Source organism: Penicillium hordei (assembly GCF_028827395.1).
Source record: "Penicillium hordei strain IBT 12815 chromosome Unknown utg000003l_segment0_segment0, whole genome shotgun sequence".
Taxonomy (NCBI): domain Eukaryota; kingdom Fungi; phylum Ascomycota; class Eurotiomycetes; order Eurotiales; family Aspergillaceae; genus Penicillium; species Penicillium hordei.
In genome coordinates, this window is record NW_026623144.1 from 2,371,895 (window position 1) to 2,384,717 (window position 12,823).

The window sequence follows — 12,823 nt, forward strand, 5'->3', positions numbered from 1 at the left end:
ATATCAGCTTATAAGTCAACGTTAGAATATAAACTATGTCAGATATCAAAAGTCCAACGTTAGAAGTAATCAATGAGCTCTAGAAGATACGTAAGCCTCAAAACCGACCTACGTACCTTAGATCGTAAATTCCCCCACATGAACCCAAGGGGGAAAGGAACTATTATTATTTATAGCCCTAGAGGATAGATCCCACCATGTAGGTATATATGTATTTAGTTTCGAGAGACCTATATTAAATTAAACAAATAATTATACAATCGCCAAAAATATCCCAATCTCCAAAGTGCCCTCGTATGGCCTGATCCTAGCGATGACGTCCTCCACTCCCAATCTCGTATGGACATAACCTTGGAATGGTAAAATTGCCTCTTGACATCTTCTGTCATCATTGTATTAATCTTACATGTGGATTTCCAATTATGGTTCTGTCGCTCTTTTTCCAAATGAGGAGGCATGCATTTGAGTGGGTTCGTGTTGCCTGCATAAGCTGATATGGAGGGGTTTGTCCCTCCCATTCCCCAAATTCTATCAGAGATGTCATATCAATCTAGATAGACTATCACTATCCAAAATAGTTAAGGACTAGATGTTTAGGAAAGACCGGGGCCTGCGTGGTAGCTGTATACCGCAAACGGGAAGCGGAAGTGGATCCCTCTACACACCTACGTACTGTCTAGGACTATTATTCCAAGATTGTTTGGAATGACACCAGATACCATAGAGCTACCGGTGAACGGGAAACCGGCGGGATTTCATGATTTCACGGGAAGTTGAAAGAAGCCGATGCTCTGATCCCGACGTCAGGCAATCCGCTTAGCTACTATAAGACCAGTTGCTCAACCTACTTCTCTGTGTTACATTATCACATCTTTTAATCACTTCAAACTTCCCACTTAATACTTTTTACCTATTCGACTTCCCATTCTTACCTCTTAATCTTACCCTCACACATTCTACTCAACAATATGTCCTTCGAAATCCCCGACCTCCAATGGGCGCAAGTCGTCGAAAAGATTGGCGGACCACCCGTCTACAAACAAATCCCCGTCCCCAAGCCGGGTCCCGATGAAGTCCTCGTGAAGATGAAGTACACCGGCGTCTGCCACACCGACTTGCACGCCATGAACGGTGACTGGCCTCTCGAAGTGAAGAAGAACCTCGTCGGCGGCCACGAAGGCGCCGGAATCGTTGTTGCAAAGGGATCTCTCGCGCATGGCATTGAAATTGGCGATCACGCAGGCATCAAATGGCTCAATGGATCTTGTCTCCAATGCGAGTTCTGCGAGACTTCCGATGAGCCTCTGTGTCTCGAGGCACAGTTGTCCGGATACACGGTTGACGGTACCTTCCAGCAGTACGCGATTGGTAAGGCGGCTCATGTGTTGAAGTTGTCGAAGGAAATCCCGCTTGATGCTATTGCGCCTATTCTGTGTGCTGGTATTACTGTCTACAAGGGTCTCAAGGAGTCCGGTGTGCGCCCTGGTCAGACCGTTGCTATTGTTGGTGCCGGTGGTGGTCTTGGCTCTCTTGGAACGCAGTATGCTAAGGCTATGGGCTTGCGTGTTATTGCTATTGATGGTGGCGAGGATAAGAAGGCCATGTGTGAACAGCTCGGTGCAGAGGTAAGCTTTTTTCTATTCCCTTTGTTTACCTTTTTAGAGTCTATGCTGATATAGTGTTCAGGTCTACATCGACTTCACCAAGTCTACCGATCTCGTTGCAGATGTCAAGGCTGCTACTCCCGGTGGCCTAGGTGTTCATGCTGTGCTTTTGCTCGCTGTCTCCGAAAAGCCTTTCCAACAGGCTGTCGAATATGCTCGCTCTCGTGGCACTATCATTGCCATCGGTCTTCCCGCCAATGCGTTCCTCAAGGCCCCTGTTTTCGAAACTGTTGTCAAGATGATTACAATCAGGGGCAGCTATGTCGGCAACCGCCAGGATGGCGTTGAGGCCGTTGAATTCTTCGAGCGTGGCTTGATCAATGCTCCTTTCAAGACTGTTCCTCTGCAGGAGTTGCCTGAGGTGTTCGAGCTCATGAGTAAGTTTGCAATGTTTTGATTACTTGATATTGACCATATGCTAATATGTGCAATACAGAGCAAGGCAAGATCGTTGGCCGCTATGTCCTCGAGATTCCTGAATAGATGAATCTTTATCTATTCATTGGGCGCGAGCGAATAGACCCGGAGAGAAATTGCTTTTGAGAAACAAAGAATGAAGGAAGAAACGAAGCGTGATGTCCATAGCAACGGTTTTTTTTAATCCCCGGTGTAAGGGTGACCCCGGTGTAAGGGTGATTAGCGATGATTGAAAGGCGAATTTGAAATTTGAAATTTGGAAATCTCCAGTATCTCCGTAAGTGATGGGTATACATTAAAACTCTTCACTTCTTATGGTCATTAGCTACATATGAACTTAATATGTCGACATGAACAACAGAACCTCGTCTGACATGCTCTAGGTCCTACCCAAAAAGCCACAATGTCTATCTATATCCTCTCGGCTATTTAGAACCCTGCTCCAAATTCTTCCCTTCATCCTCAGGACTAACAGTAGTCTGAGGTCCCCTATACGTCTTTCTCGCATGAATATAGTAATAAGCCACCGCCCCAAGCCAAAGACCCCCATTAATAACAACTGTATAATTCATCGTTTGAGCTTCAGACACCTAGTCAGCAAAAGCACCTCGAAATCGATAGTATGGTATAGTGCAACTCACACGTCGGATTCGGCCCCTCGGTAGGAATCATAGTAAGAACAATGACGAACATCATATAGATGACCGCAACCCACCCAATGGGCTTACTAAGATACTTCCCCGTATAGAACTCCCCAGGGATAAAGCTATCGCTGCCCCAGAGCAGACGCGCCAGGATTGGCGTTAGCCATGCGAGGTCGTTTCCGGCTACAGCGAGCGAAAATAGGGCGCTGGCGGCGGCTTCGTCGATTAAACAAAGGAGGCCGATTAATACCGAGGCGACCACTATACCGCACATCATGCGAACTGGCTGGTAGCGCATGAATTTGCGCTGGCTTACTTTGCGGAAGAAGGAGGAGAAGGGGAGAGCGCCGTCGCGGGAGAAGGCCCAACTTTGGCGGGAGGCGGCTAGGACCTGTGTGGGTAGAGTTAGTGGATGGATTCTGGGGTTTGGGTGTAGGTTGGTAGATGAGGAGGGACTTACAATACTCAGTCCCATGAAGAATTGAACGAGCATTACCACGACCATGAAGCCCATGGCTCCGTTTTTGCCGAGGGCGTCGTAGTAGATCTATAGAACATCCAGATTAGAAAGTACGTTCTGACACCAAAGGGCAACGGAAAAAGCAAGACAAAACCAACCTGAGCCATAGGCTGACCAAACTTCGAGTTCAAAATCCCCTCAATATTCCTATCCATCGAGGACGCAATAACCGCCAGCGAAACAAACCCAAGAAGGCCACACAATCCCACCGAAGAGATAATCCCCAGCGGCACAGCACGCGCAGCATGTGTCGCCTCCTCACTCATATGCACGCAAGAATCGAAGGCGCCAATAGTCCAGATAGGTGACAGCCACGCCATGATAAATGCCCAGCCGGTGGGCCAGGTTGTGAGGTTCTGGACTTCGCCGAAAACATACGAGCCCGGGTTTACTGGCGGGCTGTTGTTTGCTTTGCCGATGGGTAGGGCGATGACGGTTGCTACCACGAGAGCGATGTTGAGGAAGATACATGCGGATTGGATTCTTGGCATCATCCGGGCGAAGAAGGTGGCGATGAAGCCGTGTGCGAATACTGTTGCTGCGTATGTGCCGTAGATGACTGGTCTTGTTGCGGACCAGTTTCCGTCGCGGGCGAGCGAGATTACGGAGAGGAGCATGCTGGCGAAACCATCTAATAGGTGTGGTGTTAGTGATGGAAGAGCTTAAGGTTGTGAGTGGGCTGACTTACAGTCAATAGAGCATATACCTCCGATCAAACCGATGGTATTGCTATATCCGACGAGAAAACTTAGCGGGTTCTTCCATTTCTCGGATGCGAAGTAATGTGTCCAGAAGTAGAGACCGCCTGCTGTGGGCATTGCGGATGCTATATCAGCCTGATGACCATCAGTTCTGTGATTTTAGGGATTGGAGATCGAGTAAACCATACCATTGCCAAGCTGACAATAAAGATAAAGCAACTTGCAACCAACCATCCTGTTCAATGAACCTGTTAACAATTGCGAGACCTATACCTCTGAAAAGATAGTTGCATACCCTATCACTTCTGTCAGTCCTGATTTCAACCAATTTCAGCCTGGGGAAGTATATTACCCAAACCATTCCCACCGGACCAGCGGGCATAGAAAATGCCAACGTAGACGCAATGGAAGGCAAAAGCCCCATAATACTGAAAGCGACAGCGAAAATCTGAAGTGTCGAATAATGGCGTCGCAATTCCTGCTTGTACCCGAGTGTCGCTATTTAATCGGTCAGTGACAACTATCTCATATGGTTACACACAAGGTCTGCCAATGAGCCGCGCGATATACACACCTAGCAACTCGGTATCTCCAGCCTGGGGCTTCGAGTCATGACCCGTGGCTGTTGACTGACGCCTCTTGCTTGTCTTGGACGTCACTTTCTCTATTATATCATCCATGGTTAAGGTAGGTATGATGGTTATGGAGGGAAATGAAGTTGTGTATAGGCAAACAAATAGCCAACGCGATCGAACGCGCAACAGCTAAGATTTGATAGAAATGGAGACCTCGGGAAGAAAGAGGAAGGGGAGGGTTGGGTCTTAAAATATTACGATGGACTCGAGTACTATAAGCACTGATGCAAGAGGCAGATAGGAGGTGCAGTAAGCGCAGATCCATGCCATGTGCTCCAGGTCTATGTGTAGATATAACCTTTTAAACCCCTTCCGATTCTAGAATATAAAATAAATAGATTCTATAGGAAATCTGAGGGGTTACATGACACAATCTCTTATCTTTTCAAGGGAAGATCGACTTGGGTTAGAGGCGGCTAGTTTAGCGGAGCGGGGGAGCGTACGACGTTGTATATCGCAAAACATCCCCTTTCCCCTTTTGGGATTATCCCTTGCTGCCTTTTGGGCGCTGGGTAGAACTCAGCACGCCAAATCCCTAAGTTGATAGGTTGCCTAGGCGATGATTATTTCCACAACTTTGGATGGGTTTACCACTGTCCTCAAAAAGGATTATTATTTGGTGTATTGAGTACGTCTTTCCATTACTTCGATATTCAAGAAATCCATCGCTTCTCGGAAGGCTCCAGAATGCAGCAGGCAATAATCCTCAACGCATTTCGGCAACTACGAGCTTTAGACGTTAAAAGAAGTTCAAATGTCGACATCATTGTGTGCGGTTGATCTACGTATGGGAGGCATATGGTTGAAGAGCCATGACCTTCTCGAGTTCCTCCTCGAAATACAGTTGCCCAGTGCTCACGTTGTTTTCGAAGACGAGAGTGCCGTTCTCTTGAGTGGTCTAGTCTGTATGAACCTGGACATGGGTGTTAATAGCTCTTTCGATGTAAGATCCTATTGTCGCGTCAGCATTTGTCTAAATATGCGTAGCCTCGACAGGACCCTTGTGTAGGTATGAATTAGCTGATGGAGGGGGAACTGAATCAGAACTAATCCGGATTTCTGGTTAATTTATTTCAACTTTTGGTGATTCTACTGCCTCCCCCTTTCGATAGAAATCTTTGAATATTACCAAAAGAGTATTGATGAGCCGTGTGTAATCTTCATTACCTTGAAGATGTGGTTAAAAGCAGTGACAAATCCGAAACAAAGCTGGAAGAATTTGATTATTAGGGAAGATCGTTAGGTGGTTCGGCCCATGCTTAGCATTAGACTCGCTCCTCCCGGTATACCTCCGGACGTTACTCGGTTCTAATCTTGTTGATCCATGCGGATCTTCCGGCCAAAACGAGCAGGTGGCTATAATATATCTTGGTGCCTCTCTGGAGCTTCCCCCTCTGGGAGATTTTGCGGGGCTAGACATGTATAAGAAATCTACAGAAGACTTATATGATATGCTCACACTTGCAGATTTTGGCCTCAAATCCGTCTAGTTGGGACGACTCGACCTTCGATTGATAGGAGAGAATTGAAGTTCACCTACCACTATAGCCAGGTGGCCAAAATAGGATTTATACACATACTAGCGGGTGGAGGTACATGCCCTGCAACTAAGTTACTTCTGGAAGGAATTTAACTTTATCATATTCGAAGATATCGAGATTTTGTTAAAATTTACATCATTTAGGATCACCGCATAGGATATCAGTAGGCAGTATTGTGTTAAATATGAACTGCCAATTCGTCCTAATTATGTTGGAGAAAAGAGCGGCCCCGTAGCGTTGGTAATGTTTCCACTGCAATCCAACTCTACCTTACTTACGGCCCCGGGTCCGAGGCATCGGGGATAGTGCCTAGTGAACCAGTTGACGATTATGTAATACTCAGCAGCGTGCTTATTTTTAGTCGGTGATCAAAAGCGGCTAAGGGGAGCACTAAAATGGAAAGGTGTATATGTGCTTCGAGATATATCAACTTCCGCGACTCACCCGCACCTCGGTAACTACTCCGTAGAACAGAAGATCACCTAGTCCAAGTCCATGCTGACTTCTACCACTGCGAAACACCCTTATAAAAGCGGCGGGAGATCCAGTAGGAAAGCCCCACTAATCCTCTCTACGGAGTACATAAGTGCATAACCGTAAGCTCGGAATCTAATACGGCGATCAGATGACTGAGAAGATAGGTATTGGCGTAAGTATCCCCAAAATAAGCATGGCACCGTACATAATTATACTCTGCACAGATAGCTATTGCTGATCCGAGTGGGCGATAAGGTAGGAAGAGATAGGAACGCACGGGTGAACGGCGAAGCTTTTGCTTATCTTGGGGCGTTACGTTTATTAAATCGCTATGGACGGAGACGAGGGTATTGTTCTTTTGTCCTAGACCTCTTGGACTATCTCGGTTCGAGTGTTTTGACTGTCTTTCCTTTAAATGAGGTGATATATCCCGGAAAGTGTGGGGTAACGGATAACGCTAAAGTGCGGAGAAACCCAATTCGATATTGCTTTGGCTACTTTTACAGGGGACGTGTACTTCGCACTTGAAGATGTCTTGTTGGCTTCTATAAGTTTTCAAACGCGTTTCACACAAGCTCATACAGACAAGTCTTGTATGGAAGCGACAAATGCAGAAAAGCAAAACATGAATGAGAATGCAGACCCAAACAACAAAGGCTAAATATACACCCAGATCAAAGAAAAAACAAAACTGGAAGTCATTTCCAAGGTATCATCATCTCAAACCGCACCAGGTCCAGGTCCTTTATGATTCGACTGGTCCAACAAAAGTGTGGGCTTGATATAGTCCTCATCGAGCTGACGGAACCAAGCCGCATGGTCGCCAGAAGCACCACCCGAAAACAGACCCCGCACCGCATCCCGTGCAGACATACCTGCCGGCTGGCGAGTGGGCGAGACGCTGGTCGACGCCGCTGCGTTGGTGGGTGGGGCGGACGAAGGGTGAGGGGGTTGGGAGGCGGACCGGCGGAGACGCGAGGCTCCACTTGCAGCTGGTGGGAGGTCGTCATCGGAGATGCCCTCAATATCAAGATCGAACTCATCTGGGTGGGTAGGATCATTAGAGCGACCGAGGCCCGGAGGTGGCAGGCCGAACTCGTCATCGCTGCCTTCACCGGCACTCGGCCCAGCTGCGCCATTGAGTAACGTCGCGGCGGATTGGCGGTCGCGCCAGGACTGATCTTTGTTGCTGTACGCGGCGGAGTACATTCTTGTGTGGGTATAGGGTGGGCTTGGGCGGCGACTGTTGCCGCTGGAGTAGCTGTGTGTTCGCTCCCCAGCTTCAGCGCGTGGGGTGGTGGTGACGCCATCCAAGGGGATCACCGAGTCAGCGCGTCGCGGGATGTATCCCAGGCTCGTGCCGGAGCGCTTGTAGTAGGTACCGCCATGGGTCACCTCGGTGTCAAATTCATCGTCCGAGTCCAGCTCCTCAACTACACCCGTTCGAATGCCCAGAATCTCCAACATGCGTGCTGTGGTTCCGCCGAAGATGATGACGGTTAGCACGACGACAACAAGTACTGTCGCCCGAAGTGCGGGAGCGTTGACCCCCGATAGACCAGCCGCTAGTGCAACACCGACGGCACCGCGCAATCCAGCCCAGAAGAGCATCGCTTGATAAGCGAACGGCAGCTCGTCGGGAACATCCACGCCACGACGACGTGCTCGGTACCGGATGAACCAATTGATAGCCTTGGAAAGCGGGAACACCGCGAGGTAGCGGGAGAGACAGATACCGAACACTGCCACCATGATGAATAGAGGGTTGAACTGGAGGTTAGGCTCCACGAAGAGGTCGAGGCCGAGGTAAATAAAGATGAAGTTTTCTGAGAGTTGAGCCATCACCTGGAACAGGTATTTGGTGGTCAACTGCGTGCGACGCGACATGTTATAGTAAGCATAGTGCTTGAGGGTGATACCACAAAACAAGAGCGAGACAATGCCGGATAGGTGCACGCCATTGGAGAAGAAGTAGCTGGCGTATGCAACCAAAATAATCAAGCAGCTCTCAATCTTGGGCAAGCGCCGCACGAGGGTGTATTTGAGGCCCAGTGCGGTAGCGATTCCAACCAGCATTCCGACAACCATGCTACCAAAGAAGACGAGCAAAAAGAGCCCCACCGCCTCGAATAGATTCAGGAAGGTCAAAGAGCCAGCTGCGCCGGTCTCGTGATACCTCTGTGCCGTCTCGAAGAGCACGATGGCAATGGCATCGTTAAGGATCGACTCGCCAAAAATGATAGTATAAAGCTTTGGCTCGACCTTATAGAGGTTGAAGATAGCTAGGATGGTGACGGGATCCGTAGCGGAGAGGGTTGCGCCGACCGAAATAGCTTCAACGAAAGAGATATCCAGCCCACTCAGCGGGATCCGGGTCCATAGGTACAGCACCAGACCGAGCACGATTGCGGATATAAAGGTACCGGCGAACGCGAAGGTGAGAATCGTGCCGATATGTCGGAAGAAGTTCGCCTGGTGGAGTTCATAACCAGAGGCGAGAATAATCGGAGGAAGGAGGAGGTTGAAGAAGAATTGGTAGTCGAAGGCGACGCTGTCTTGAAGGGTGGAGTCTGTGAAACGGATGAGTAGTCCAACGAACATCCCTGGCGACCGTTAGCAAGTCCGTACCAATCTGCGCAGACCTCTCGAAGCTTTGTTGTTTCGAGACCATGTCTGCGCCACCCAAGTATATTGCCTACCTGCAAAAATTGATAGAACTGTCTCATGGACAGCTTGGATCTTCCTCTGTTGGAGGATGTAGCTCGTGAAGAGGGCGAACATCAACAACAGGATCATGATAAACAATGCCCAGGATGTTGTGATCTCCTTGGACCCTGCCTCGGTGGAATCTATAGTTCGCCATACTAGTTAAATCTCCGAAGCTGAATAGCGGTATATCGCGAGGAGACGGGAGGGATGAGGGGATGAGTTCAGGCAAGCGTACCATCGGGATCGGATTCTTCAGATGCTCTCCCTATGACAAAGATAGATATGTTAGTTCGTAGTCCAAACGGGAAATTAAAGCGCAGCGTCCAAGACCACTGATCAGAGGGACATACGAAGCAGGGCGCGTAGGCCATCGTTCATAAATTGGCTAGCCATCGCGGCTCACGCCGTTGAAAGTATCAAGGGCCAGGGCGGACTGGCAGTTCACTCCCACAGTGAGATTAAGATGGCAGGACCAGGCGCACATAGTCCACGCAGAGATGGAAAGCGAGAGGTTGCGACAAGATCGAATTGGGTTAGTAGTAATAACACGGACTGCCTAAGTCGTATCCGAGGGACAGATATGAGGTCAGGTACAGAGTTGTACAATACAGAATACGGCAGGGCTGGCTGCAGCCAAATTGGTGGGGAAATTGGAAAGATACAGCGATAACGTAAGATATGGTGTGTATTAGTATTTGAAATTACACCCGGGCCGAGTTTCGAAGTGTGCCGCGCAACTGCCAAGAAACCGGTGGATTGGCAAAATAGCCAGGCACAAAGGGCTGTCGATATTCAGTGCGAGAACACATCATCATTATTTGATGACATGATTTGATTGCCCTATGATGCTCTAGACCTGCTTAGAAGGACCCACATACTTCGTACGACAATCACCATCCCCTGCAGAATCCCTTTATGATGCATGTTATAGATAAGGCTGGGAGATACTTTCTGCCTCAGTATCGACTGCATGCAACATATAAAAGAATATAATGACTTCATTGCAGCATATGCCTGAAGGTCTATCTTGATCCATCCGAAACCCGTCTAGTCAACCACGCAGCCACCAACGCAGCACATCCACCAAACCGTAGTACCCATCCCACACTATCATCCCACGGCTCCCCTCTTTGCTTCTGAGATGCCTTGAAGATGGCACTGCAAACAAGACTGGACAGAATCTGGGGCAGAGAAATAGCCATATTATGCAATCCAAGAATAATACCCGCCTGCGCAACATCCCCACCATCAGGATGGTCCTTCAGGTGACCGTGCTCAACATCACTGCCTCCAACGCTGTTATATTCACCAGGACCCTCGTATTGGGCCTCACGTTCATATTCATCATAGGTGGGCTGAGCTGTGCGGCGACGATTTCGTCTAGAAGGATCAATTCTAGCTACCTCCGCCGCGATAAGAGCGAAGGGTGCCCACAGCGCTACAGCCCAGGAGACGCCGATAATGCCCACAAATACCGACCCGGCTTGGTGAGAGTAGATAAAGAAAGTACTGAACATGCACGCTGCGAAGAGAAGGTGGGAGAGGAGCCACACACGCGGGAGGGTCAAGCCTGGGACGCGTAAACGGGAAAGCCAAGTCGGTTTCCCTTCGGTCTCCTGTCTGATTGGAACAGCGTCGAGCAAAGGCTCGGATGCGTTGCCTGTCGGCATACTTGAAAGTGACAGTCTCCTTGCAGCTGGCTCTGACCCATCATCCAAATCCCCGTCCAGAGAATCCCGTTGCAAAACAGTCTCTGGCGCCGGTGCATATAACGGGTCCACAAAAAGAGGAAGCAACATATTGGCAAGGAAAGATATGATAGCATAGATGAGCAGAGCTAGTGTCCCGACACGAGTAGCATCTTCCCAGGCCTTATCGACCTCACCCTCGGAGAGATGGGGATTATCTGCGAAAACAGGATTGACGTACAGCTGCCCGACATAGGTCGTGGAGTAGTACAGGAATGGGAACCAGCCCACCCACGCTGCGAACTGCACCTGACAGACGCGGGAGATTTGTGTCGGCAAGCTCCGAATCGACTTGATGACCTGTTTGAAAAAGGAGATCACACCAAGCTTGTCGGTCACAGGTCCTTCTCCTCGGGGGTCCCGCTCTTTGATGTAGACACAACTAATAGCAAGGGTTGCGCCCAGAAAAACCGAGGCGAGTACACAAAGAACCTTGAACTGGGTATTTCCCAAGAAAGGGACAAACTTCGGCAAGTCCATGTAGCCAAAGATATATCCCAGGATGTTGCCAGTGCCGACCATACGACTAGCCCAAGCGTTAGACAGTTCCTGCTGGTGGGCGGGGCAATTGTCGACAATGAATGCTCTGATTGCAGCTTGCACTATAAGATGGTAATTAGCCGAGCAATAAACGTAAAGATACCGGAGTGTGCACCCACCTGTGTTAATGGAAAAATCAAGGCAATACATGAAAATCGTTGCCATGATAATGATAACAATCTTGGCTCCAGCAGATGCTGATTCAACACCGAATATAGACAGAAAGCCCCCCACAATCTCTTTCACCCACGCCAGAGCTAGCAATGAAACGACAGTTGCTGCGCCTCCAACAACCATGAACGGTTTCCTCTTACCCCACGCGAGCCGGCAGTTATCGCTTCTAATGCCGATGTATGGTTGCACCAGCGCACCTGTCAAGGGACCGGCTATCCAAACAAAGGCAAGAAGCGACTTGCTCATCCCGAGGGATAGAAGGAATGGCTGTACACGAGTCAGTATGTTGTTTTATTCAATTTTGCAGCATCGTGACGGAAAAAAGTAGGATGCAAAGTTTAAATGGCCATTCACTGCAAATCGCGAGTTATACTTACCGATCCATTAGAAAGTTCGACAGACCAAACAATCTGAAGTCTGTTAAAGAAACACCATATTAATAAATGGCCGGTAGAACAGGTCAAAATAACGCATAAGTAAGTGGAATTAAATTACCATATGCGAATACTTACCCACCAATAGACAGAGTCAAAAGAGACATGTACAATGCATTCTTAGACGACTCATCGGCACCGGCAAGAGGGCGCCCACCAGGTCTGTCTGAAGGGGGAGTGGGAACCATGAGAGGCGAGCCCTCGTTGATAGAACCAGGGGCAGGCTTGTAATCCGATTCCCCCATGAGAGGGTTAAAGAGTCGGGATTTGGATGGGGTGAATTGGCACCAACCAGGATTAGCTCATAGAACTCGCTGACGCGTGTTCGGATATGGTCGGGCCTGCTGTGATTCCCAGCTGCTGACTGCGGTGCAGGGTTCCTCTGAGTGGAGATACGCTTTTTCGATAGTACTAGCTGGGATTGGGGCTTTTCTTAATTAACTTTACAACCCTCGTGTTGGTCGTAGGCAGTGTAGACTGTGGATTGTTGCAGTGTGGGGAAGTAGATAGCGTCGGAAATATGGGGCTATGCTGGGTGTTGGCGGCCACGCATCGTTTACCATCCGGATAGGTAGCTGAAAGAAAGTAAAACTCGACAGGGTATAGTCCTTCATCAAAA

General features: G+C 48.9%; 4 protein-coding genes across 4 annotated transcripts; 1 reads left to right on the plus strand and 3 right to left on the minus strand.

Moving 5' to 3' along the window:
- Window positions 1–968: 968 nt before the first annotated feature.
- Window positions 969–2,147, plus strand: N7537_006131 (zinc-dependent alcohol dehydrogenase; the record flags this gene model as incomplete). Its single annotated transcript, XM_056897188.1, has 3 exons — window positions 969–1,625; window positions 1,687–2,041; window positions 2,101–2,147. 3 exons carry the CDS (start codon window positions 969–971, stop codon window positions 2,145–2,147), a joined length of 1,059 nt encoding a protein of 352 aa, XP_056752973.1.
- Window positions 2,148–2,506: 359 nt separating this feature from the next.
- Window positions 2,507–4,626, minus strand: N7537_006132 (putative GABA permease; the record flags this gene model as incomplete). Its single annotated transcript, XM_056897189.1, has 8 exons — window positions 2,507–2,661; window positions 2,723–3,116; window positions 3,186–3,272; window positions 3,344–3,876; window positions 3,934–4,081; window positions 4,135–4,181; window positions 4,319–4,444; window positions 4,521–4,626. The coding sequence occupies 8 exons, from the start codon at window positions 4,624–4,626 to the stop codon at window positions 2,507–2,509; spliced, it is 1,596 nt and encodes a 531-aa protein (XP_056752974.1).
- Window positions 4,627–7,319: 2,693 nt separating this feature from the next.
- On the minus strand, window positions 7,320–9,701 carry N7537_006133 (bifunctional K:H/Na:H antiporter NHX1; the record flags this gene model as incomplete). The annotated part of the gene is made up of 4 exons (XM_056897190.1): window positions 7,320–9,202; window positions 9,299–9,448; window positions 9,544–9,573; window positions 9,659–9,701. The coding sequence occupies 4 exons, from the start codon at window positions 9,699–9,701 to the stop codon at window positions 7,320–7,322; spliced, it is 2,106 nt and encodes a 701-aa protein (XP_056752975.1).
- Window positions 9,702–10,330: 629 nt separating this feature from the next.
- N7537_006134 (putative sucrose transporter) lies at window positions 10,331–12,449 on the minus strand (the record flags this gene model as incomplete). Its single annotated transcript, XM_056897191.1, has 4 exons — window positions 10,331–11,658; window positions 11,716–12,037; window positions 12,148–12,187; window positions 12,283–12,449. 4 exons carry the CDS (start codon window positions 12,447–12,449, stop codon window positions 10,331–10,333), a joined length of 1,857 nt encoding a protein of 618 aa, XP_056752976.1.
- Between the last annotated feature and the right edge of the window lie 374 nt (window positions 12,450–12,823).